Consider the following 26,245-nt stretch of genomic DNA (forward strand, 5'->3'; position numbering starts at 1 on the left):
GCTTGTTTTCAGAAGCTTTCTTTTTCCAACAAGGGAAAAGAACACAATGGATTCCAAGTAATCTACAGTCCTCATCACAGCTTGTCACAAACACCTGGCACATCTTTTCAGCCCAGAGTGCAAACACACACACTCCCTCACTTGCTAACTTCAGGAATACAGCCCCAGCCTGATGTTTCAAAAGCATTTGCTGACAAACTTCCTCTCACTTATAGAGTTATTTCCTGGAAGAACAGCAAAAACTGTTTTTGAATTGACAATATGGCTTTAGTTGTTGCTGAAGTTAAGTGAAAGTACAATTGTTACCACCTATTTACCTTAAAAAAAAAAAAACCTGAAAACAATTGCTTTTTCTTTTTTCTTTTTTTTTTTTTTTTTTGATCAACATTTTTCAAGCAAAGACAGGACTTAGGAATTGGGTTCATGTGTTGCTTATTTCAAAAAAAGAAAATTTCTTAATGTTTTTTGGGCAACATTTTAACTTGGTGCTTCAAAAAGCAATTGTGGGGCTTCCCTGGTGGCGCGGTGGTTGAGAGGCCGCCTGCCACCTGCTGCCTGCTGATGCAGGGGACACGGGTTCGTGCCCCGGTCCGGGAAGATCCCGCATGCCGCGGAGCGGCTGGGCCCCGTGAGCCACGGCCGCTGAGCCTGAGTGTCTGGAGCCTGTGCTCCGCAACGGGAGAGGCCACAACAGTGAGAGGCCGCGTACCGCAAAAAAAAAAAAAAAAAAAAAAAGCAATTGTGATGAACAGTAGAGAGAGTTAAAGCACTTATGGAATAGATAGACACCAGCATTTGGGGTTGCACATAACAAAGAAATAAATATTTTTCAAAATATTCTAGGAGCCAAGACAAAGGGGCATGCTTTAGGAATGTAATAGGGTGGGGGGTATATTGGAACTACCCATTTCCTTTAAAATCACTGAGGAAAATGAAGCAGCATTCAGCTTCACATACTGACTTTACACAGTTTATATGTAATAGCTTGACTTAAATCCAAGAAGCAAAGATGGAACTCTCACTCTGTTTATTTTGAAAAATAATTGCACGGACACCCTCTCCTTGCGTTTCCCTGAGACACAACAATATTGAAATCAGAGCAATTAATAACTCTACAACGGCCTCTAAGTGTTCAAGGGAAAGAAAGAGTTAATTGATCCAGACGTCATTGTCTTATTTTAAGAAACTGTCACGGCCACCCCAAGCTTCAGCGACCACCACCCTGACCAGTCGGCAGCCACCAACATCGAGGCAAGACCCTCCACCAGCAACAAGATTCCAACTCGCTGAAGGCTCAGAAAATTGTTAGCATTTTTTAGCAATAAAGTATTTTTTAATTCAGGTATATACATTGTGTTTTCTAGACATAATGCTATTGCACACTTGATAGACTACAGTATAGTTTAAACCTAACTTTTATATGCACTGGGAAACCAAAAATTTCATGTGACTCGCTTTACTGCATTATTCGCTTTATTGTGGTCTGGAACTGAACCCACAGTATCTCTGAGGGATGCCTGTAATATGCTTATAAAAGAGGACTGAGAGAGCTCCCTTGCCCTTCGGCCCTATGAGGACCTGAGACCTGGAATGGGGTCCTCACCAAACCATGCTGGCACCCTGATCTTGGACTTCTACCCTCCAAAACTGTGAGAAATAAGTGTTTGTTGTTTATAAATCACCCAGTCTTTTGTTATGGCAGCCCAAAGGGACCGCGACAGACCGCATCTCCAAAAGCAGCAGCCCCAAAGCTACAGATTAGCTATGAAAAATACACAACCATTTTCAGTATCAGTTGATACCACCGAGGAAACACAGACCTCTTTAGCTCCACAGCCCCACAGTGGAGCACGGGGCTGCCCCCATGAGTCTTGGACAGTTCCAAAATCACATGTCCTTTTTCAGTTGTTATGGGCAAATGATAACGAATTTCATTACCTTTCCTTTTCAGGTCCAACAGCAGGCTTCTTACTAGCAACATTCTAACTGAAGGCGACTAAAATCTGGCATTTGGAAAGTAAAATGGCTTGAAGACTGCTAAAAATCTCTGCTTCAGAGTTACACTAGCAGGCCTGGCTGCCCTGAACCCCTGGCGACCTGGCAAAACTCCTGTATGTGCCAAGAGCTGGAATTCCCGCTATTTGCAGGAAGGCGGCTTTCAGAGCAGTGAATTATCAGCCTTGTGTGGCGTCAGTCACGCTGCTAGTCTTACTTTTTTAAAAAATAAATTACCTTTAGCTCTATCGTTATCAGCTTTGTTTTGGATTGGAGGTTTGACCTCCCAACGTGTAGAACTGCGTATCTGCACTAACGTTATTCTTGGTCTGTAACTTTCCAACGACTGAGACTTTAAGAAAGGCATTATGGTTTAAGTATTCCTATTGCCGTAGCCAGATGTATACACAACCCACGCAGAATTAGTTGGTGTGGTGATAGTTCATTTGCGACATGCTGTTTGTAAACAGATGCTACTTACGTTACTTGCAACATAATCTCAACACAGGTAAAAATATACTTTTACACTTATAGGACACGGTTTTATAATATAAACCCTTATATACAAACGCTGCAAGATGTGCACGTGCTTATCTACAGATCATTACTACTGAGTTTTGTTTCCCAGTTGAAAGTGGGGAGGCCAGATGGACCTGTAGTCTTTGTCATGCTATAGTGTCACAGAGCAAACACCTGTGCCGGTACCGGTCATTTTCCAGATCAGATGCTGCCCAAGTGCTCTATGTATACACACAAAATGACGTTAGGCCCACCAGGTTTTCCCAGAACCGAGCGGGAAGTTCTGACTACAACCCTGCCAGACAAAGTGCCGCAGCATTTCCCAGCTGCTTCCTCTCGCCAGAGTCAAAGGTCTTGGCACCAAGATGAGCAGAAGACTAAGAAGGCATCCACCACCCCCGCTCCCACCCAAGTATTGTCCACAGAAAGCTCTTCCCAGGCTCACACCTAGGAACGCGGTGTCCAGGGGGACTACAGCGTGGGCCTGGGGGTCTTCCCTGATCTGTTTTTCAAACTACACCCACAGTCAACGTCTCTCCGGAGACTTTTCAGGGATTTTCAGAGGAGCCGCAGGGCTAAAGCAGCTCAGCTAGGCTGCAGGGGCCCAGCTTCCCCCAGACAGTGAATTAGAGCCTGGTGAGTCCAAAAGCGAGTCCAGCTTTCACCCGGGAACAGGCTCTGGGAAGACGTCCCAGCCGCGAAGGGAGGGTTTGGACTCCCAAACCAGTCCCCTAACCTGGCACCAGGTCTCACCCCACCGCAACCACTCCATTCAAGGGCAGAGGAGTCACAGATGTCACCAGCAATCCTGGCCGTCGGAGGGCTCTAACACGTCTCCCTCTGCTCCCTGCCAGGACAGACCCCCACTGCCACCCCACCTCGGCAGGCATTCTGTGCCGGCGGGTCAGGCTCTGCTCTGGGAACTGCCAGTGGCGAGGTGGCACCAGGGCAGGGAGAGGTGAGGGGCAAAGCAGATCCACGGGGCTTCGAAGCCTTTGTCAAGGGGCTGGGACTGCTCCCAGGCTGTTATCAGCCCTCAAGAGTACGGGAGCTCCCTGGGTGGGGCTTCTGCTGCGCCAGTGCCCAAGGGTAATGACATCAGGCAGACAGTGTGCTGAAGCCTCTGTTCCTGTCTTAAGCCAAGGGACTCACTCCCTGTGCATTCTGGGTCTGCTTAGCATGAGTCCTCGAGGAGCAGCGAAGTCAGAAGTTCAGGTCCCAGCCTCACCATGACCTCAGAGAGCCTTCAAGCCCTGCAGGCCTCAGTTTTCCCGTCTGTGAAATGAGAGAGTTACACAAGATTGAATCAAAGGGTTTTAGCCCTGAGTGTGTTCTTTTGTTCCTTTGTGTACATCCCAGATCCTTGTGCTCCATACATGAACGGCTCTCGAGGACACCCATGTAACTGCGTCCTGGGACGCATACTTGAGGAATCGTGTGTTTGTGCTGGGGGAGGGACACCCCAGAGCAATGTCCTCCCCCATCCCCTCTCAATAGGAGGAAGCCAGTGGCTTCCTCCCTTTCCTGCCTCCTGCCTCCCGCGTGCTGGCAAGGCTGAGGACCACGCGGAGAAGAGGGGAGGGGAAACAGTCCCACAGTCCCCAGGTCTGTCCTTATCACAACCCTCCCCCACCTCAAGTGACCCCAGTCCAGGACCTTCCAGGCCACACCCATCCCGAGCCTTGCAGGGGCCAGACTAGGGGGGCCCAGAGGCCCAGAAGCAGGATAAGTCCTCCCCAGCCCTCTCCCCGGCCCGCCTCCCACCCAAGCTAACTCATTTCCTCTTCCTCCCCAACACCAACACACACTGACAGCACAGGCTGAACAGCCGGACCCAGAGTGACTGACCGTGGGCCTCGCTTGTCCCGGCTGGCCTGGTCAGCCTCTGGATTATGGTCTGGCTGGGGCCCCCTTTGCTGCTCCCCATCTTCTTCCTGGCTTCTCATGTTGGTAAGTCTGCCCTGAACCTCCCCCCACCCAACCCCCCAAAGCCCTGACTCCCCCCGAGAAAACCCTATCATCACTGCCATCACTTTCCTCTGCACGCTGATCCGCTAGAAAGTGGGATCAGGGCCTGGAAAACCCAGGCAGGCACTAGGGATTGGGGGAGGGGAGCAGCCACTGACCGTGTTGGGTGTGCACATCAGCGGGGAGCAGCAGGGCCTCTGGGCCCGTGAAGCTTTCAGTGGGTACTCATACGGTCAGTGTGTGGAACTCACGCAATTATGCATTTATCAAGCACCAACAATATTCCAGGAGCTGTGCTAAGTGACAGGCCATTAGCCGCTAGATCTGTACAACAGATTAAATGGTGCGGACCTCCTATGGCTGTTACTGGGTTTAAAGGAGGTAATTGTCACAGAGCACTTGGTAAGAGCTTCTGAATAAGCGGTAGCCGATTCCTTCAGTGTGGTGCCCAAAGGGGATTAGAACGCAAAGGCCGCCTAGAGTGGTTCATGGTCTAGTGGGGGACACGGGACACCAGGTGAGCGCTGAACAGATAGACGCAGAGGAGTCAGCTTACTCTGCTTCAGGGTAGGAGATGAAAAGGGATTTGGAAATACCGCACTAAGAGGGGTGGGCTTCATTCCAGGCAGCCCGAACAATAGATGCAAGTCTCAGAGGCGGGGGAGTGCATAGGAGAGAGGGTTCCCGGAGGGGACGCAGCAGGACGGGCAGTTTGAGCAGCAGAGGGCTCAAGAGCGAGCACTGCATCCTGAGGGCAATAGGGAGCCATGGAAGGTTGTAGACCAGACAGTCACAAGGTCTTAGAGGGATCACTTTGGAGGATGAGTTGAGGAAGGAGGAGTGTGGCTGTCAGGATGGTCCAGGGGAGTAAGGATGAGGGTTACCAAGGGCGGGCTTGGGAATGGGGATGAAGCCAAGAGGCTTTGAGGAAATAGAATGTTGTGACTGATGGGGGCAGCCAGAGTAGTGCTCCGAGGTGTAGACTTTTAGAGTCAGACAACCAGGGTCTGCCAGTTACTCATCGTATGACCTTGTGCAAGTTATTTCTCTGAGCCTTAACTTGCCAGCTATAAAACTGGGGTGATAACACCCACCTCCCAGGAGAGTTGGGATGATAAAATGAGAGAACATAAGTAAGGTACCTGGCATATCACTGACCTCCAATAAACATTAATTACTATGACAGCAGGAGTATGAGGTGACTCCAAAGCTTGTATCTCAGGCGGGTTTTGCCGTCTGCTGAGGCAGGGGGCCCAGAGAGGAGCAGGTTTGGGAAGAGCTGATGGAAAGCAGGCCCGAGCTGAGAGGCCATCCAGGGGTTATTGACTCAGAAGTGGTAGTGAAAGCCCAGGGAGGGGATGAGCTTACTAGAGGAAGCGTCGAGAATAATTATCATGACCCTCCTCTGTGGCTGGAAAGACAGCAACTTCTGGAGGGTGTGAGGACCCAAAGGAAAACAGGTGCTCGGCACAAGATAGACAGTCAGCTTCGTTTACTCGTGAAGTACATTTACTCATGTACTTCATTACTCACCTTGATAAGTGACGTAGCACTTAAACCAACTAACCACCTGGCAGTGAGCAGGCAGGGACAGAGTAGGAGGGGCTCGGGAAGGTTTGGGCCCCGGGGCTGAGGAGGCTGGCAGGGCTCAGCCAGGCCTGGACTCCAGCTCTCCGTGGTCCCTCCTGGTTCCTGCCTCACACTGTGTGCCCCAGCCTTTCATTCCACACCTTTACTCAGGCTGTGCCCTCTGCCTAGAATGCCCTTCCTACCACTGACCTCTCCCTGTCCTCATTCTGAACCCTCACCGTACCCTGCTCAGCTTTAAGACCCTCAAGCTGTATCTCCCGGGAGGCACCTGTTCATCCTCTGCCTCCCCCATGCTGAGTTAGGCATCCCTTCTCTGTGCTCCCCACACAGTGCCCTGCATTTGACGGGTAGGTCCATGTCTGTCTCCTCATGGGGCCCACAGCCCTTTGGAAGGCAAAGACCAAGGCCCACCTGGTGTCTGTGTGTTTCAGCCCCAGCTCTGCCCTAGGGTCTGCCCTCCCTGCTTCTGGCCTTTTGCTGGGCCCAGAGCTCTCTTCCTTTCTGCCCCATAACCACCTGGCTGCAGAACCCAGCCTCTCCCACCTTCAATCCCAGCACAACAAACAGGTCCAGATTTCTGGAGTGATGGGGAGGGGTCCCTCCAAGACACTTCTGATCTCTCAGCGGGGTTGGGGGGGGCGGGGGAGGGCAAGGAGAGCGGCTCCCCTTTGCAGAGCAGCTGTAGAGACAGGTCAGGAAAGGGGACTGCCGGGAATAGAGGAAATGGAGACGGGGCGCGTAGATCATTCTTTCTTTCCGAAGGCTGGGCTGTAAAGGGAAGCCATCTGGCAGGAGAAGGGAGGGGATGGGGAAGCCAGAGAAGGGGCTTTGTTTTTGTTTTTGTTCTTTTAGGATGAAGAGACTTGAAGGAAAGGGGCCAGTGCACCGGGAAGGGGACTGGGACAGGAAGGGACGGGGGTGGACGTGCCTGATAAAGTTCAGTGCCTGGTGGGCGGGCGGGGAGGGGGGAGAGGAGGGGAGGAGAGGGGAGAGGCTGGGAGGAGAGGGGCAAGAGGGGGAGGGCGGGGCAGGGGTGAGGGCGGGGCCCTGCCAGATACGGAGCCCGGTATCCCGGTCCAGGCGCTGCGGTGGACCTGACGCTGCTGGCCGACCTGCGCTTGACCGAGCCCCAGCGCTTCTTCCTGACCTGCGTGTCCGGGGAGGCGGGGGCGGGCAGGGGCTCGGACGCCTGGGGGTCCCCGCTGCTGCTGGAAAAGGACGACCGCATTGTGCGCACGCCCCGGCCCTGGCAGCCCCTGCACCTGACCCGCAATGGCTCGCGCCAGGTAACGCTGCGCGGCTTCTCGCAGCCCTCGGACCTGGTGGGCGTCTTCTCCTGCGTGGGCGGCGCGGGGGCGCGGCGCACGCGCGTCCTCTACGTGCACAACAGCCCAGGAGGTGAGTCTGGCCGCCAGCGGGGAGGAGGGGCAGGAGGGGCTGCCCTTGACCCCTGACCCCGCCCTCCATCCGCCTCGCAGCCCACCTGCTCCCGGACAAGGTCACACACACGGTGAATAAGGGCGACACGGCAGTACTTTCCGCGTGGGTGCGCAAGGAGAAGCAGACAGATGTGATCTGGAAGAGCAACGGTGAGAGGGGCATCTGAACTGGGTGGGCAGGTAAACCCATAGCTCTGACACCCCAACACCTCCATGGCCCTCAGTATTCCCAGTTTTGGCCCCTGACACAGCACCTGTTACCCCAACTGGCCAACCTCCGGGGCGCCCCCTCTCTCCTGCACCAGGTCCATGGGAAGCACCTGCATCCAACTCATCTCTAGCTGTGAGATGTCCTCCTACTGCGCCCAGAGGACCAGCAGCCTCGTGGTCAGCTACCTCCTTCCCTGTCACCCCCAAATTAGCGCTATGTTAACCCCTCACGTTGGACTCTCCTCTGAGAGTTAGCAGGTGCTATCACATTAGCCAGTCTGGCAGGGAGCAGCAGTCCCCATGCTGAAGAAGCAAACGGGTAACAAAGTCCCAGAACAGGCAAGGGAGGTTTGGCCTCTTCCAGAGATTTGTCAAGACACGTGCAGGGGCCTGGGCAGGCCTGGGGATCTCAGCCCAGGCCTGCCCCCATCCTGGCCCTATCAGGCCCTCTGGCCACCCCATAGAAGGAAGCAGTTTTCCTGTGTGGCCCCACAGATTCCTGCCTCAGCTCTCACACCCACAGCCCTCTGGCTGACTCATGTGTCCCTGGGCTCCCAGGGACAGGGAGGAGGACCCTTCTCTTGGGCCAAGGGGTTTGCCTCCTGAGCTCCAGGCCCCCCGAATTGATGAGAGATGTGGAGAGTCAGGTAGACCTGCGTTCCCTAGAATCTCTGTTCCGTCCTGAGCAAAGAGGCAAGAAGGGGTGGGGCAGGGACAAGGACCCTGATATTAGGGTCCACACGTCCTAGAGGGAGAGGCTCCTGGGAACTAGCTGCACGAAGAAGAGGGGAAGAACTTTCCAGGAGGAGGATTGATAAGAGCAAAGGCAGGAAGCTGTGAGATACCACAGTGTTTCTAGAAGAGATAGAAGCAATTCAGGAATTCAGGAATGTTAGGAGTCAGGCAGGATGTGGAGAGGTATGGGCTACACGGTGGCCAAACTGGTGAAAATGATTTGCTAAGCAGTCGGATGTTGTCTTGAGGGCAGTGGAGAACCATGGAAGAGCTTAAGCCGGGGAGCTACTGCGGAATCTATTGGAGAAAAATCTCACTGGCTGCTGAGTGAAGGATGGACAGGAAAGGGGGAGACTGGAGGCAGAGAGACTGCTTGGAAGGCTGTGGGAGGCTGGGAGCAGGGTGGTGGCCGTGCACGTGGAGAGGAGTGGGCAGCTTTAGGAGACGAGGGGGAGATTGAACCGGACTTGGTGATTTACTGAGTGGTTGGTGGACCATGGAAAAGAGGATGCTTCCCAGCTTTCTGCCTTGGGTCCAGACGCTCGCTGGTGCCTTCCCCCAGGTCTGCTCCCTCTGCCTGGCGCACGTTGATGTGACTCAGGCCGAGGTGGGCAGAGGGAGGGAACACCAGCTCTTGTGTGATGGTGAGGCCCCTGACCCGTTTATGCCCCCAGGATCCTACTTCTACACCCTGGACTGGCACGAGGCCCAGGAGGGGCGGTTTTTGCTGCAGCTCCCAAACGTGCAGCTGTCGTCAAGCGGCATCTACAGCGCCACCTACCTGGAGGCCAGCCCCCTGGGCAGCGCCTTCTTCCGACTCATCGTGCGGGGTCAGGAGCAGAGGGCAGAGGTGGTGGGTGGTGTGGGAGGCTGGGAGCCCTGTGGTACTTCCCGTGGACCCCCTGCATCCTCTGGTCCCCCAGGGCTGCCCCAGTCCTCAGCAGCAGTGGTCCAGCGGGTGAGGGTCAGCTGCTGAAAGCACATTCCTGCAGGTTGTGAGGCAGGGCACTGGGGACAGGACTGTACCAAGGAATGCCCGGGCTGCCTGCATGGAGGTGTCTGCCACGACCAGGATGGCGAGTGTGTGTGCCCCCCTGGATTCACTGGGACCCGCTGTGAGCAAGGTAAGGAGGAGGGGGCCACTAGGACCTGGGCAGGAGGGGATGCCTGGCTGGGGGAAGACTCTCAAACCATGGGCATGGACCTTGGAGGGTGAACATGCCAAGTAGGTCTTGAACCCTGGGGCCCAGCAGAGGCCCCTACACCCACATGCCCTCTTTCTAGCCTGCAGAGAGGGCCGTTTTGGGCAGAGCTGCCAGGAACAGTGCCCAGGCACATCAGGCTGCCGAGGCCTCACCTTCTGCCTCCCGGACCCCTATGGCTGTTCTTGTGGATCGGGCTGGAGAGGAAGCCAGTGCCAGGAAGGTACGGACTAACCCCCCCTCCATGCTCCCTGACCCAGGCAGTCGGCTACAAGCCCGGCCCCAGCCCTTCACTCTGGCCCCGACTTGCACACCAAGACCTCCACGGTCCCCGCTCACTTGGCCAGTGCCCTCTCTACCCAGCCAGTCATTACCCAGGCCCCAGCCGGCCCTCGTTGCCCCCTGACCTGTGCCCCTCTAACCACACCCCCTCTGTTCCCAGCCTGTGCCCCAGGTCATTTTGGGGCTGACTGCCACCTCCAGTGCCAGTGTCAGAACGGCGGCACTTGTGACCGCTTCAGCGGCTGCGTCTGCCCCTCCGGGTGGCATGGGGTGCACTGTGAGAAGTCAGGTACGAGCTCGGGGGGCTCTGAGGTCCCTCGGAACAGGTCAGCCTTCACCAGACGCATCTCCCTGGCTCAAAGCCCTGCCCTCAGGGAGCTCATGGTCTGGAAGTTTTCACCGCCAGCCCACATCATCCGTACAGGGATGGGCAGCCCCCCAGAGTGGGTGGGAGCCCAGAGGAGGCCCCGACCAGCCCGAGAGAGTCAGGGAGGGCTTCTGGGAAGAGGTGCGATCTGAGATGGAATATGAAGGACAAGAGAAAGATGGCTGGAGAGAGAGCAGGGCAACGGCCAGGGGATTGAGGACTCAGGCTCAGTTACCAGGACAGTGGCGTGAGGGGAGGCTCTGGGAGTGATCAGAAGAGGTCAAATCTTGGGGCCTTTGAATGACAGGCTATAGGATTTGCACTTAATATGAGAGGCCAGCAGGGAATTGTTGAAGAGGCATGGGGCTCTCAGGTTTGTGTTTGAGAGAGGACAGTGGCTGCTGGGTGGGGAGGGGAAGCAGGAGAGCCTGGAAGACCTGTTGCAGGGCCCAGAAACGATGGAGGCCTGAACCAGCGTTCCGGCTGTGAGGCTGAGAAGGGGTCTGGTCTCCGTGTGGGAAGGTATGAGGAGGCAGAGGGTGCGGGAGGTAGACTCAGGGGCAGTCAGAGGTGGGCGTGAGGGCCCTGGAGGAGTTACACAGGACTTTGCTGGCTTTCAGGCCCGGGTGACTGGGCTGCTGGCGGTACCTCCGCTAAGATGCAGGAGTCCGGGGGAGGGGCACTATGGCAGTCACGTATCTGCCCTTGCAGGGCCTCCAGGATGCGTGTCCCCTCTCTCCCTAGACCGGATCCCCCAGATCCTGGACATGGTTTCAGAACTGGAGTTCAACTTAGAAACGACACCCCGGATCAACTGTGCCGCCGCGGGGAACCCCTTCCCAGTCCGGGGCAGCGTGGAGCTCCGCAAGCCGGACGGCACGGTCCTCCTGGTCAGCCCCGTGACCCCAGCCCAGGGCCCCTGCCCCTCCAGACCCCTGACCCCTCGGGGCTTTCTGCGGGCTCTGCCCACCGGCCTGACCACAGCTCAAATGGGGTCAGGCTGATTGTTGAGGGACCAGCACCCGGGCTCTGTCCCCTCATCAGCCTGGACGAGCACACTTGTATCTGCCACATGGCACACATTCTCTGTGGTCTGTCCCTTCCCCATCTCTCTCAGTCCACCAAGGCCATTGTGGAGCCAGATAGGACCACAGCCGAGTTCGAGGTGCCCCGCTTGGCTCTTGGGGACAGTGGGCTCTGGGAGTGCCGCGTGTCCACGTCTGGTGGCCAAGACAGCCGACGCTTCAGGGTCAACGTCAAAGGTCAGTGATGTCCTAGCTGATGCTGCTCAGACTGGGCATCGTAGCAGGAAGGCAAGGGCATCTAAGGTCACAGCCCAGCATCAGGCAGAGAAGAGGGCTTGTCTTCAACCTGAGGCCTGGGCAGGGCATTGTCCAGGCTGGAGCACAGCTCAGTCCCATCTGGAAAGGGCATCCCATGCCCCAGAAATGGTTCACCCTGCAGCCTTGCCCAGGGTGATGCTTCCCCTCTCTACCTCCCCCAAACCCCGCCCCACAGACACAGTGCCTTTCACTCCACCTCTGGGATGCTGCGTCCCCCCACCCGCCAACCCCGAGTCACACCACAGAGCACTCATTGCTAGGACAGGGGGGTGCCTGGGGCTGTGGAGCTCAGAGGGTGACCTGCTTCATTTCCAAAGGTGCTTCCTGGTGAGTAAGGAGGTAGCTGCCATTGCCCAGGATCGCTCAGAGCAGAGCACCCACACCCCGGTATAGGTGTCCCTCACCTTCTCCAGCACCACAAGCCTCAGACGTTCACAGCCCCTGCCCCGCCTTGGCTTCTCTTTCCCTGTGCTCCTGACCCCGCCCTCCCCTGACATAAGCCCAAATCTCTTGCTCATCTTCCTCTTTCTCACGGTCACACTCTGCTTCCCATTCTCTCTCCACTACTCCGTCACCCACCCCGGTGCCCCACCTCCAGCCTTTCTCTTCTCGCTCTCCCCAGGCTTTGGGCCCAGACAGCTTGGCTTTGAATCTTCACTACAAACTCTAGCTCCATCATCTAAGCAAGTTACTTAACTCCTCATAGCTTGTCTCTCTCTCTGTGAAATGAGGCTATCAGCGCTCCCTTGATAGGGCTGCTGTAAAGATTAAATTAGATGATGCTATTTAGCACAGTGCCTGACGCAGGGTATGTGCTCAATGTATGTTGACATTTATTCTTCTTATTAGTTGAAATGTCAACTATTCCTAAGATTTCAAATGTTCCCTAGCAACTCCCAGATATGATCTGCAGCCTGGACCCCTCTCCTGGGCCCCAGACCCGATTGGCAGGACCTCTGTGTAGTGGAGGTCTGATTCTGAAGTCAGCATGGAAGTTACCTGGTGCCTGACTCGAGGGCCCACTTTCTATCCAGCCACCGCCACGTCTAACCTCACATGTGAGCCACAGGCCCAGGGGCTCCACAGGATCCAAACTGGACCTTCCTCTCCCTCCAGACCAGCACTTCCTCCTGACATACTTCTTCCTGCTGACCCCACTGTTCCCTCCCACCCCCTCAGCCACACCCCTGCACCTTCCTTGACCCTCCCCCATCCATCGATCCATCCATTCTTAGAAAATCCGTCTGGAAAATGTTTGAAAGAGGCAAGGGAGCCAGTTAAGGCCTTAATGCAATAATCCGGAGAGAAAAGCCAAGGCAGAAAGGGCAGTGGCCGTGGGGTAAGGAAACTAAGCAGGAGCACAAAAGCTCTTTGGAGTAGGATGGGCTGATTTTAGGTGGCCTGGTCAGATAGACCCTGTTCAAACCCTGGCTCCATGTCTTTAAGCAAGTTGTTCCATGTCTCTGAGCCTCAGTTTCTTCATTCATAACATAGGGGTGATGAGCCCTGCCCGAAGGCCCTGGTCAGGATTAGAGACCATGCACATGAGGCATCTGGGTAGAGCAGGTGCTTCATCACCTGCTACCCTTTTTTTTTTTAAATTAAGAGAGTGATGGATGATGGGGGGAGGGGCAGAGAGCAGGGTGACACTGCCTTGGGTTTCAGCCCCCTCCGTCTGCACCCACCTTGCATGGGCAGAGTGCCCTCCCCCAAACCCCTGTCCAGCCATGCCACTCCCTCACTTCACATCTTTTGGGACATCCTCATGTCCTTATTGCCGAGTCCCTGCACCCTGAGCTGTCCTCCCTGGGCCCTGGACACTCTGGTCATCTGTTGAACTTGGTCTCTCCCCAGCCCAGGGGGTCCCCCGATCTAAACCGAAAGCCAGAGTTGTCTTTGATGCCCAGAAGACAGAGTCTGCTCCTATTTCCAACGACTGGGGGTGCTGTCTGGGCCATGCCTTACCCCAAGTCTCCTGGCAGTGCCCCCGGTGCCCCTGACTGCCCCTCGGCTCCTGGCCAAGCAGAGCCGTCAGCTCGTGGTCTCCCCGCTGGTCTCCTTCTCCGGGGACGGGCCCATCGCCTCTGTACGGCTGCACTACCGGCCCCAGGACAGCACCATGGCCTGGTCCACCATCGTGGGTGAGCGGGGAGAGAACAGGGGGTGGAGGTGGGGGTGTCTGGGGAAGGATGGGATGTCAAGCAGTGATGAGGGGAAAGGGGGGATGGACGGAGGGAGAAGTGTGTGGAGAAGAGTGGGACTGAAGGGAGAGTGGTGGCTTCTGGAAGGGGTTGGGACTGAATAGTGTGTGCTGCACACCCTGCCCCCAGTGGACCCCAGTGAGAACGTGACGTTAATGAACCTGAGGCCGAAGACAGAATACAGTGTCCGCGTGCAGCTGAGCCGGCCAGGGGAAGGGGGGGAGGGGGCCTGGGGGCCTCCCACCCTCATGACCACAGACTGTCCTGGTGAGAGGCCAAGAGTTATCCCTTTCCGCCCCCCAGGGGTTACTGTCCTATACACTCAGGGTTGTCATAGCTTGTCCACCCTGGGGGTCCCTGCCTTTCCCACTGGAGGTTGTCCCCTGGGGATCACTATCCCGTCTGGCCCCAGGGACCCACCGGACAGTTCTGACCCCCGACCTCTGGCCCCAGAGCCCTTGTTGCAGCCGTGGCTGGAGGGCTGGCATGTGGAGGGCCCCGACCGGTTGCGAGTGAGCTGGTCCTTACCCTCGGTGCCGGGGCCACTGGTGGGCGATGGTTTCCTGCTGCGCCTGTGGGACGGGGCCCGGGGACAGGAGCGGCGGGAGAACGTCTCGTCCCCCCAGGCCCGCACCGCCCTCCTGACCGGACTCACACCTGGCACCCACTACCAGCTGGACGTGCGGCTCTACCACTGTACCCTCCTGGGCCCAGCCTCACCCGCTGCTCGTGTGCTTCTGCCCCCCAGCGGTACGCTGGGGAGGGAGTGATGGGCTCAAGACGAGGGAGGACGTGGGACGCAGGGAACACCGGAGACCCAGAAGGACATGGGAGGTTATAGGAGCCTGGATGGACGTGCAGAGAGCATTGCACGTGAAAACATGGGCATAGGGAGGACCCGGGATGTGAGGCAGACACAAGCATGGGGAGGACATGACACAGGGAAGGATACAGGATACCAGGAGGACATTGGACTTGGTGGGACCACAGGGTGTGGAGGGACATGGGGAGGACCTACGACACTGGGAGGGTCTGGGCCACCAGGAAGAGAATGTATGTAAGGAGAACATACATGTTCTCCTTACATGTAAGGAGAACCAGGGGCAGCAGAAGCTCAGGGGTAAAGGAAGCCGCAGGGAGAGGGATTCAGCCCAGGAAGGAAGAAGGAGGTTGGCAGGGTGCCTCCCGTTCCGGGTTCGCGGAGCCGGGGACACAGCTAGTGTGGATCTGTCTGACCCCACAGCCACACAGCCCGGTCCCTTCTGAGCCCTGCCTTCTCACCCCGTGTCCACAGGGCCCCCAGCCCCCCGACACCTCCACGCCCAGGCCCTTTCAGACTCCGAGATCCAGCTGGTGTGGCAGCGCCCAGAGGCTCCAGCTGGGCCTATATCCAAGTACATAGTGGAGGTGCAGGTGGCTGAGGGCTCAGGAGACCCGCTGTGGATGGACGTGGACAGGCCCGAGGAGACGAGCACCGTCGTCCGCGGCCTCAATGCCAGCACGCGCTACCTCTTCCGTGTGCGGGCCAGCGTCCAGGGCCCCGGTGACTGGAGCGACATGGTAGAAGAGTCTACCCTAAGCAACGGTAAGAGGGCGGGGCCCGAGAGGACTCCTGGGCCACAGGGTCAGTCGCAATGCTCTCTCCTTCCAAGCGATCCCCCGCCTTGGAGCTGGGGCATCCTAGGCCCCCTCCCAACAAATGACACAAGCCCTGGCACTGGGGACCCTGACCCTTCCCTTCCTATGTCCTAGTGCTGGAAAAATCATGTCATTCCAGACCCATTGGTCCTAGGCCTGATACACCTGCTCCCTCCCTGGAACTGGGATCTCTGACCTCTCCCTCTGTGTGACCCCATGGTGGCCTCTGGGTTCCCTGACCCAGGCGTCCCTATGATCTGCCCCTCTTATTGGATCCAGGGCTGCAGAGCGAGGGCCCGGCCCAAGAGGTCCAGGCAGCTGAAGAGGGTCTGGATCAACAGCTGGTCCTGGCTGTGGTGGGCTCTGTGTCTGCCACCTGCCTCACCATCCTGGCTGCTCTCTTAACCCTGGCGTGCATCCGCAGAAGCTGCCTGCGTCGCAGACGCACCTTCACCTACCAGTCGGGATCGGTCAGTCACCCGTGCCCTTCTCAGGGCACATGTGTGCAGACCCTGTGTATATATGTTCCTACCTATACGCACATTAGTATTTGTACACTGCGAGTGTGTGTGTGTGTGTGTGCGTGCGCACATGGGTGTTTGTGTCACAGGTATAAGACTACACTCAACAACGTGCAAGGGTACGATACTTATCAATAATTTTCTCTATTTCTCTAGAAGTGAACTCAACTCACAGCCCATTTATATTCGTGGTGACATGTTTAATATCCCCAGTTCGGAATCACTCGGTTATGTCCCTGTTGCACCACAGTCAATTAAGGATTCTCCCCCTTCTCACGAGGGGTGATGGAAGCCTGGGAAGCCTGGTGATAATGTAGGGAACGCCTGGGCTCTGTGCCGGCCTCTGTCTGGGCAGGCCGTCCCACATTTGGGAACCGCCCTGCACCTGCACGCATCTGTGACTCATGGCCTCAGCCCTTCCGTAGCCTCCTTCCTGCCGGCAGGGCACTCGTCCCAACCTCCATCCTTGCACATCCCAGGGCCTCCTTGGGGAGACGTAAGAACTCCAGGGGGCTTCCCTGTGCCCTGCAGAAGGCAGCATATTCTGTGGCCCTCAGACCCATTGCTGCAGGCCCTCCTACAGCTGTTGAGCTGGGCCTGCAGCCTCACCTGTCACTCCTGGAGACAGGAAGCACAGGCCTCCCCTCTTGGCTTCCCTGTAAACCTGGCTGAGTTTTCTGTCCCGTCTATGCCCCTCCAGCCAGCAGGCCCACACCGAGGGGGTGGGGGTGGGGTGCTGGCTTCTCTTCCGGGACCAGGCATCACCTCATCTTGTCACCTCCTCCCACCTCTCTCTCCTCTGGGATCTTCCCCACTGTTGTCACTTATGATCTGAACTCTGACCTTGGTCCCCTGTGCCTGGGTTCTTGATATTTACAGCCAAGCTTTGGCATTTCAAAAGAACAAAAACAAAAACCTTCTCTCTCAAGGGCTGATCCTTGTGATACAAAGCCTAGTGTCCGAGGCTATTGTCTCTGCCATATGCCTTTAGAAAACTCCCTTCAGAGACTCAATCGGCCTCTTTGTTCCAGGCTGCATTGGCCTCCTTCTGAGGTCAGTGTGCAGAAAGCGGCCCTGGCTGTGGCAGGAGAGGGTCACGGGTACGAATGTGGAGGGAAGGAGTAGGAAAGCAGCCTTAAATGGGTACAGCGCCCTGACATATATCAAGATGTACCCCTGCTACATGCACCTCCGTGCGCGTATGCGTGCGTGTATACATGAGCGCGTGTGCCGGACGTGAGTGCACGTGTGCGTCCCTGTGAGTACCCCCATCTGTATGTGCCTATGTCCCTGATACGTGTGTCCCTCTGCTTGTGCTCCTGCTTGAGCACATGTCCACGTGTAGTTCTCATGGATGCCCTGCATACGGGCCACCACGAGAACATGCGTGTGCATGCTGGTGTGTGCCTTCAGCTGTCCATGTTTTGTGTGAATCCACGTGACCTGTGTCCTCAGCCCTCGCCCCTCACGCTGGGCTGCAACTCACGTAGGGACCGCACCCACCACCAGGTCTGTCTTAACCCTTCCTTTGGCTCTCGTATTGGCAGCGCCCGTGGTCCTGTTTAGCGGTTTCCTCTTCCTACCAGCCCTGCTCAGGTGGCCCAGCTCCTACTTGGTTGTGGGGAGTGGATGTTCCTCTTTTTTATGCTCTTTCTATCCTCAGGTCCCGGGGTGATTTGAGAGCTATGGGTGTCCACCAAGTGGGTGGACAGGGGTAATCTCTGCTTCCACTGCTGTGGAGAAGAAAACCCATCCACTGGCTCCCAGCAGCTCAGGGCTTAGCATGGAGTAGGTGCACAGTAAATGTACCCTAGCCCACTGCCCAGGGCTGGAATCCCCTCCAGAGCTTCCTTGGTGACCAAAAAAAAAAAACAAACAAAAAAAACTGGTTGTGGGATCAGCACAATAAGGGGAAGCTCATTACTCCCCATCACAGTTCATTCCAATTCCTTTCAGTTTTAAATGTTAGGAGTCTCATCCTTCCATCGACTCACGCCGTGGCTTCTAGCAACTTTACCCACTCCTTGTTCCTCCAGAGCCCCACACACCTGATCCCCAGGTGGCGGCCTCTGCATTTCTCTCCTTGGACATCTGTCCACTCAACAGCCCACCTGTGGCTCCATCTCATATGATTCTGTCTCGGTATGTGTCCTGTGTCTGACTGTGCTTGGCTGGCCACCAGGGTGCCCTCTGTCTGAGTCTCTGTCCGTTTGTCTAACCACTCTTTGTCTGCCTATCTGTGCATCTTGCTGCCCCTGTCTCTTGTGTGGACTGTCTGCCCACTTGTCCCATCCTATGAAGGGTGAGGAGACCATCCTGCAGTTCAGCTCGGGCACCTTGACACTGACCCGGAGGCCAAAACCACAGCCCGAGCCCCTGAATTACCCAGTGCTGGAATGGGAGGACATCACCTTTGAGGATCTCATTGGGGAAGGGAACTTCGGCCAGGTCATCCGGGCCATGATCAAGAAGGACGGACTCAAGATGAACGCAGCCATCAAGATGCTGAAAGGTCCGCTGCGAGTGACTCCCGCCCAAGCCCTGACCCTCTCCTTTGTCCCACAATCCCAGGCCCCACCTGGCTTCCACCAGCAACTGACACCAGCCCTCACCAGCCCATACCCTTTCTCCAGGGTTATTTTCGGCAAAAGTGATATTGGATTCTTTACACAGAGTATGCCTCTGAAAATGACCATCGTGACTTCGCGGGAGAACTGGAAGTTCTGTGCAAATTGGGGCATCACCCCAACATCATCAACCTCTTGGGGGCCTGTGAGAACCGAGGTGAGCCCCCAACTCATCACCTACCCCTTCTTCCAAACCCCCATTATCAGCCATCACCTTCGCATCTGTAGCTTGTGGGAAGCTTCGGGACACCAAAACATCACTATTGGTTCTCCTTTGTGCACGAGGTTCCCTGTCTAGTACCAGGTTGCCTGAGTATAAACCACCACCCTGTATTCCTCACCTCCCAGGTTACTTGTATATCGCCATTGAATACGCCCCCTATGGGAACCTGCTCGATTTCCTGAGGAAGAGCCGGGTCCTGGAAACTGACCCAGCTTTTGCCCGAGAACATGGAACGGCCTCCACCCTCAGCTCCCGGCAGCTGCTGCGTTTTGCCAGTGATGCTGCCAATGGCATGCAGTACCTGAGTGAGAAGCAGGTGTGTGTGAGTGTGTGTTGGGGGAGGGGAGGGGAGACCATGGAGCGGACTTCAGGAGATTAAATCAGCAGGCTCTAATTGATGTGGGATTGAGGAATAAAGAGGGACGTGACCCCATCCTGTCCTGGATGAGTGGGTGGGAACACAGGGCGAGGAGCAGGTCTGAAAAAGGTGTTGCGTTTGAAGCATCCGGGGGACATCATGGTGGAGGTGTTGGCTTAGCGGTTGTAGAAGCCAGCCTAAAACTCAGGAGGGAGGCCTGGGCCAGGGACGGCAGTCTGGGAGCTGTCACTTCACAGTTGGTGACACTGGTGGCCAGGGAGTGGGCGAGACTCACCAGGAGAGGCTGGAGGGTAGAACAGACAGGGGAGGCCCGAGCCCAAGTTCGAGGACACCCCGCCTCAATGAAAGGAGAGAGGGGACAGTTGAGACTGAGGGGAAGCATTTTGAAGTTACTAAAGTTTTGAGTATCTTTGAAAGCAGAGGGGAAGGGGCCAAGATAGAGGGAGGGGTGATGGAGAGAGGTCTCTGAGGAAGGTGGAGGGCCCAGTGGGGAGGATCTGGAACTCAAGGGAGAGGTCACTTTGGGCAAGAGAAGGGCCTTTCCACGCTCATCAGTGGGGTGGGGGTCGGGGAGAGGTCAGGAAAGACGGGGTCAGGGAGCATGCAAAGAGGAGAAGGTGCAGTGTGGTCACTGGGGAAAAGCCCACCTTCGTCCCAGGAGAGGGATACAGCCTGAACTTGGCCGTGGCCCAGGTCACTAGAAGGAAGAGATGACAGCCAGCACTGTGATTCTTCTCAGGCAGGAGTTTCTGATCCAGGATGAGGCGTGGGTTGGGGGGCAGAAGAGTAAGGGGCTACTAAAGGCATAGAGGGGCCCACGAAGGCAGCCACGGGGCCAGACCCCTCGCTGGCCCCGGAGTCTGGGGCTCACTCATCCCCCATGTTTCCTGACTTCTGACCATGCCTGCAGTTCATCCACAGGGACCTGGCTGCCCGAAACGTGCTAGTCGGAGAGAACCTGGCCTCCAAGATTGCGGACTTCGGCCTTTCTCGGGGGGAGGAGGTTTATGTGAAGAAGACAATGGTAAGTCTCACTGGGTCCCCCTCTCAGGGCCAGGCGTGGCCCTGCCTCCCAGAACCTGCTAAACAGCCCCTTTCTCGTCACCTGACCCCTCAAACCCACTCTCTCCCAGGGGCGTCTCCCCGTGCGCTGGATGGCCATTGAGTCTCTGAACTACAGTGTCTATACTACCAAGAGCGATGTGTGAGTGTTGGGGGGAGGGGTGGGAGGGTTTGGTCCCCTGAGGATGCTTGTAGGTGTAACCTGGACGCACCTCAGAGATGTCTCAGGTAGTCCAAGGCATGACTTGGCCATCCCTACAGTGTGTTCTAGGTGTGACACAGGTGTGACAGATGTGTCTCAGGTATACCTTGGCCATGCCTGGCATCTTAGTGGGAAGGCGTGGGGCTAGCTGGAAGGAAGTTTCAACTTGGAAGGTGTGTCAGGAGTAGGATTGGAGTAGGGGTGGTTGAGAGCTATATTTGACTAAGAGACTGGAGGATGCCTTGGAGAGGCTTGGGGAAACTGGTGGATAATGCCTGGGTGAATGGAGAGACCACTCAAAGAATGTTCTCACCTTCCTCTCTGAAGGGGAGGTCACACCCACCCGAGGACCTAACTAGAGCATGACCCCCAAGACGCCCTCTCTGCGCTCGCTCCTCCAAACAGCCATCCTGGCACACCCCTGCCCTTCTCTCCAGGGAGCCTGGCCTACCCAGCGCTCCAGCCCTGGCTCTGCCCCTTGCCCCAAGCCCTTTGGCCTGGCCTGCCCGGCTCACTGTCCACCACACCACCACCCCTCTGATCACTACTCACCTACTTCCCGCTTCTGCCCCAAGACCCCTGAGATTCCCTCCCCCTACTAGAACTTCCACCCTGGCCTCAGCCACCTCTAACCCGCACAGCTGTTGTTACAATATAAGAGGCAGTTAAGAGCAAGGGCTTTGGAGCGAGACTGCCAGGGTTTGAATCCCAGCTCTGCCACTTACTAGCTGTGTGGCCTTGGGTGAGCCAGCTAAGCTCTCAGTGCCTCTGCGCCTCCATCTGTAAAATGGGGATAATAATTGTACCTATACCGTAAGGTTGGTGTGAGGGTTAAATGAATTAGCATACACATTAAATGATCAGTGCCTCGCCTGCGGTAAGTGCACAGTAAAAATGTTAGCTATGATTACATTAAGCCTGGGAGGCTGTGAAGGAGTTTCAGTTGCAGAGACAACAGCTGGCCAAGGCCAGACCCCTGCAAAGTAGATGCACACAGGGGCTGGGAGGGGCTGCACACCTGGGGTAGGTTGACACTAAGCTGCTGGGCCCCTGGGGCCTAGAAGGTAACTAAGTACATCCTCCTCGTTCCAGTTGGTCCTTTGGGGTCCTCCTCTGGGAGATCGTGAGCCTTGGTGAGTTCCTGACCCCTGTTCCCGAGATGGTCCCCACCTTCTCCCTACCCCCCCCCCCCGGGCCCTGGGCTGAGAGAGCGTTGCCCCTCCCGCAGGGGGCACCCCGTACTGCGGCATGACATGTGCCGAGCTCTATGAGAAGCTGCCGCAGGGCTACCGCATGGAGCAGCCTCGCAACTGTGATGATGAAGTGTGAGTTCCCTCAGCCTTGAGCCCCGGGAACCCCGTCACCCCAGCAGGCCCTGACCCTCACCTCAGCGATCCCCCACCTGCAGGTACGAGCTGATGCGGCAGTGCTGGCGGGACCGTCCGTACGAGCGACCCCCCTTTGCCCAGATCGCGCTGCAGCTGGGCCGAATGCTGGAAGCCAGGAAGGTGAGGAGACTGGGGGGGACGGGGGCTGGTCTCGCCGAACTCGCAGGGATGCCCTCTCATAGGAGCCAGAGAGCAGCAGCCTCTGTGTCCCTGTCCCCGCCACTAGCTGCTAGGCCGGGCCCTGGGATGCAGCCCCCCTTTCCAGCTCTCACTGGGTTGGACACTAGGCCCTTCTAAACTCTTCCAAGGCCACTGATTAGCCTCAGCAGCAAGTCGTTGTCCCAGGTCCCAGGTCCCAGACTCCCTGCCTGTCCTCTGCTGGGGCCATCAGCACACTCTCATCTGGGACACCTCACCTGGCACAGAGCCAGAGTGGAATCATGAGTGGTCAGCTCACCAAATGGATGGAGGATGAGTGAATGACCCAGTAACTGAATGAATGAATGAATAGAATTAGTGGATGGATGATACAACAATCATTCAAATAAACATGTAATTAAATAACTGAATCCAGTAACCATATAAATAAATGAATTATCACATAAATATAAGTGAAGAAATGCATCAAAATGAGTAACGTGAAGAGTTCGTCATATGAACTAATTAATGACTAAGTAGTTAAAGGAATTATAAAACTATCTTAAGAATGAAGGAATAATCAAATAACCAGAAAAATGGGTAAATCATCAAAAATAGCCTTATAAACAGATGAAGAAGTAAATGAATGGATGAATGCATTAGCAATCAATTCATCGGATAAGGGCATGAAAAAACTCCTATCGAACAATTGTGTCAAGGGTCTCTCACGTGAGCCCACAGCTGTGGTCTGATGACCTTGCTGCTCTGGGCTGGTGAGGACCACCCTTGGCCATGGGGTCATCTTGAGTCTCCGAAACAAATCCGTGTCACTTCAAATACCCCAACCACATGGAAGTCAAGGACCTCCAGGGCAGGCACGCCCCCATCCCTGGCCCCCACTAAAGCTTGCTCTGCCCCCCAGGCCTACGTGAACATGTCGCTGTTTGAGAACTTCACGTACGCGGGCATCGATGCTACAGCTGAGGAGGCCTGAGCTGCCATCCGGCCAGAACGTGGCTCTGCTGGCCAGAGCAACCTCGGCTCTTCAACCTGTGACTTCTGATCCTTGTCGCCTGAGCTGCCTCAAGGAGCTGTTTTTTAACTTAAGGAAGAGAAAAGGGGATCCGGGGATGGGGTGGGCTTAGCGGGGGGGCGGTCCTCATCCTTTGCAGTTGCTCCCACTGCCTCCTGAATTACTGACGGCTACCCTCACGTCCTTCGTTCTAGTTCAGCTGCTCCACATTTGTGCTCTTCTGTTCCCTGCCCTCAAACCCCTGCTTCAGCCCCTCCACTCAAGCCAGCACTCACACCACTAACATGCCCTGTTCAGCTGCGCCCCACTCCCAGCCTTGTAATCAGGAAAAATAAATGCTGTGAGAAGCTCCATCCGATGTCTACCATTTACTGCTGGTCAATCCCAGGGAAAAGTTAAGCCAAAGAGGGAGAAACTGGACTTTCCAGGAAAAGAAATGCTATCCCTGGTTACACTGTCATTATTCCAAGCTCTCTACGGGGGTTGCCTCTCCATGATGGGAGATATTCTTGAACCAATTTTATGCATACACTGCCCCCACATCTCCATCACAATGAGAAGTCCAGTTCTCCCCCGGTCTCTTCCCGGCTTTCCAGCCTCTATCACCAACGTGTCTCCCTAGGTAGCTGCCAGCCTAGGATTCTCTGCTCTGTCCAAACAGTCCCCTCCCAGGATTGGCTCTAAGCCAGCCTCAGCTCAAACTGACACCTCAGCACCAGACAGATTCTGGCCTGTCTTGAGCTCCCATTTTCCTTATGTCTCTAGGCGGCCTTCCCTGGCTTGGTACTGCCCGGCTTGTGGGCCCCAAAGGAAGAAAGCAGAGGTCACTTCCAACTTCAGCCAGCCACGGTAGGATTCCTTTGCCTTCCTCAGAGTCTCTAAGTGTGTGGGGAGGTGATCCCTGTACTGAAAGCTAGTCCCAAATCACTACCCCATGCTGTGTGGCCTTCAGGTTTGCCCGTCCTTTTGATTTGTCACTGCTGGCCTCAGCTTTCTCTCCCACTGGTCCTTAAGAAACAAGACTTGTCTTGCTTCTCACATTTTTTCAGCGAATCAGATAAAATCGAAGAAGACATAAAGATAGGATGGTATTGTGGTTAAGAGCACAGATACTGGAATCACACAGACCCATGTCCAAGTCCCTGCTATATCACTTACTATCTGTGTGACCTTGGTCAACTCACTTAACCTCTCTGAGCTTCAGTTTTCTCCTCTGAAAAATGAAGTTAGTAACAGCTACCTCACTGCTGTTAGCACTAAATGAGATTACACAGGGACGTTTTTCACAACTATGACCTTGGACATAGTGTTCAGCAGGTGTCAGCTGATATCATTATACACAAATGCAGTAAGTTGGGGAAGGGGGTGATTATCAGAACCTATATTCCAAAAAGACTTGAGTGGTTAGAGAGTGGAGCTGAATTTAAGAAGAAATTAACTGGAGTAAAGGGGAGGCTATGCATGCTAGGGGAGATGGGATTCTCTAGAATGAAATTCCATTTCAGCTCTACTGCAGGGATATTTCCAGGTCTTGGATGTGGGGATTAAAAAGTGATCTCTGGTAGGGACCAATATATAAACAAAGATGCCCCTGTGGGGTGACAGGTATGTAAACAAACAATAAAATATAGTGGTGTATGCTATAAGAGAGGGAGACGGGACCTGTGGGATACGTAGAAAGGAGATGCAGTCGGGAAGGCTTTTCTAGAGAAGGTAACATTTTAATATGGGCCATGAAGAAGAAGCAGGAGCTTAACAGAAGAAAACACCTGGCAGAGGAAACAGCACCTGGGACATGTGGTATGTTCAGGAGCTGCAAAGAATTTCCTGTGTCTGGAACAAAGGGAGAACATAGCTCCATGAGGGTAATGACCGCAGAGAGGTGACAGGGGCCAGCCCACACTGAACCTTATAGGCAATATTAAGGATATGGGTCTTTATCCTAAGGGCAAAGGGCAGCCATAGAAGAGCTGGATGCAGGGGTGTGTCATGAGCAGATTTGCATTTTTGAAAAGATCACTGGTTACTCTGTGGAAGATGGATTATAGAGGAACAAAGTGACATGCCTATAAATTAGATACCTTAAACAAAATGGACAAATTCCTAGAAAGACAGGAACTACCAAAATTGACTCAAGAAAAAATAGGCAATCTAAATAGACTTATGACAAGTAAAAAGATTAAATTAGTAATCAAAAAACGACCTACAAAGAAAAGCCCATGCCCAGATGGCTTTGCTGGTGAATTCCACCAAACATTTAAAGAATAAATACAAAATTTTCACAAACTCTTCAAAAATAGAAGAGGAAAGAATAGCTCCCAATTCATTCTGTAAGACCAGTATTACCCTGATACACAGAGCAGACAAAAGATCACAAGAAAACAAAACAACAGATCAATATATCTTATGAACATGGACACAAAAATTCTCAAGAAAATACTACAGAATCCAGCAACATGGAAAAAGCAAACAGAATCCAGCAACATATAAAAAGGATTGCATAACATAACCAAGTGGGATTTATCCCAGGAGTGCCAAGGTTGGTTAAACATCCAAAAACCGATTAATACGTCAACGTATCAATAGAATGAAAAACAAAAACTACATGATCATCTCAATAGGCACAGAAAAAGCACTGGACAAAATCCAACACACTTTCATGTTTAAAAAAAACAACAACTAAAACTAAGAATAGAAGGAGACTTCTTCAACCTGATAAGGGCATTTACAAAAATCCACATCATACTTAATAGTGAAAGACTGAATGCTTTTTCCCTAAGAACAGGAAGGAATAAGACAAAGATATCTGTCTCCCCACTTCTATTCAACACTGTACTGGAGGTTCTAGCCAGGGCAGATGGGCAAGAAAAATAAACAAACAGCACCCAGACTGGAAAGGAAGAAGTAAAACCGTCTCTATTTGCAGATAACATGATTGTGTATCCAGGAAATCCTAAGGAATCCACTAAAAAACTATTAGAACTGATAAATGAGTTCAGCAAGTTTGCAGGACACAAGATTTATATACAAAAAGCAGTTTTCTTTTATATACTTGCAATGAACAATCTGAAAATGAAAATAAGAAAATTCCATTTACAATAGCACTAAAAATAATAAAATACTTAGGAATATATTTGGCATGCAAAACTTATACTCTGAAAACGACAAAACATCATTGAAAGA

General features: G+C 54.5%; 1 protein-coding gene across 3 annotated transcripts; it reads left to right on the forward strand.

Annotated features, from left to right (window-relative positions):
• Nucleotides 1-4,148: 4,148 nt before the first annotated feature.
• On the forward strand, nucleotides 4,149-23,415 carry TIE1 (tyrosine kinase with immunoglobulin like and EGF like domains 1). 3 transcript variants are annotated; one of them, XM_067725791.1, is made up of 23 exons: nucleotides 4,178-4,464; nucleotides 7,153-7,470; nucleotides 7,551-7,661; nucleotides 9,131-9,286; nucleotides 9,449-9,580; nucleotides 9,741-9,881; nucleotides 10,101-10,229; nucleotides 11,052-11,197; nucleotides 11,425-11,569; nucleotides 13,633-13,791; nucleotides 13,981-14,118; nucleotides 14,305-14,601; nucleotides 15,146-15,436; nucleotides 15,769-15,959; nucleotides 18,312-18,522; nucleotides 18,684-18,794; nucleotides 18,986-19,176; nucleotides 20,150-20,263; nucleotides 20,373-20,443; nucleotides 21,596-21,636; nucleotides 21,732-21,828; nucleotides 21,912-22,011; nucleotides 22,952-23,415. In XM_067725791.1, exons 1-23 carry the CDS (start codon nucleotides 4,407-4,409, stop codon nucleotides 23,021-23,023), a joined length of 3,420 nt encoding a protein of 1,139 aa, XP_067581892.1. In that variant the 5' UTR covers nucleotides 4,178-4,406; the 3' UTR covers nucleotides 23,024-23,415. The 3 variants fall into 3 exon arrangements, 2 of the variants coding, with proteins under 2 accessions (XP_067581891.1, XP_067581892.1); XM_067725790.1 differs by having other exon boundaries at nucleotides 4,173-4,464; nucleotides 13,981-14,601; XR_010940793.1 differs by lacking the exons at nucleotides 21,912-22,011; nucleotides 22,952-23,415 and having other exon boundaries at nucleotides 4,149-4,464; nucleotides 20,161-20,263.
• The last annotated feature ends 2,830 nt before the right edge of the window (nucleotides 23,416-26,245 follow it).

Source organism: Pseudorca crassidens, chromosome 2, assembly GCF_039906515.1.
Source record: "Pseudorca crassidens isolate mPseCra1 chromosome 2, mPseCra1.hap1, whole genome shotgun sequence".
NCBI classification, from domain to species: Eukaryota; Metazoa; Chordata; class Mammalia; order Artiodactyla; family Delphinidae; genus Pseudorca; species Pseudorca crassidens.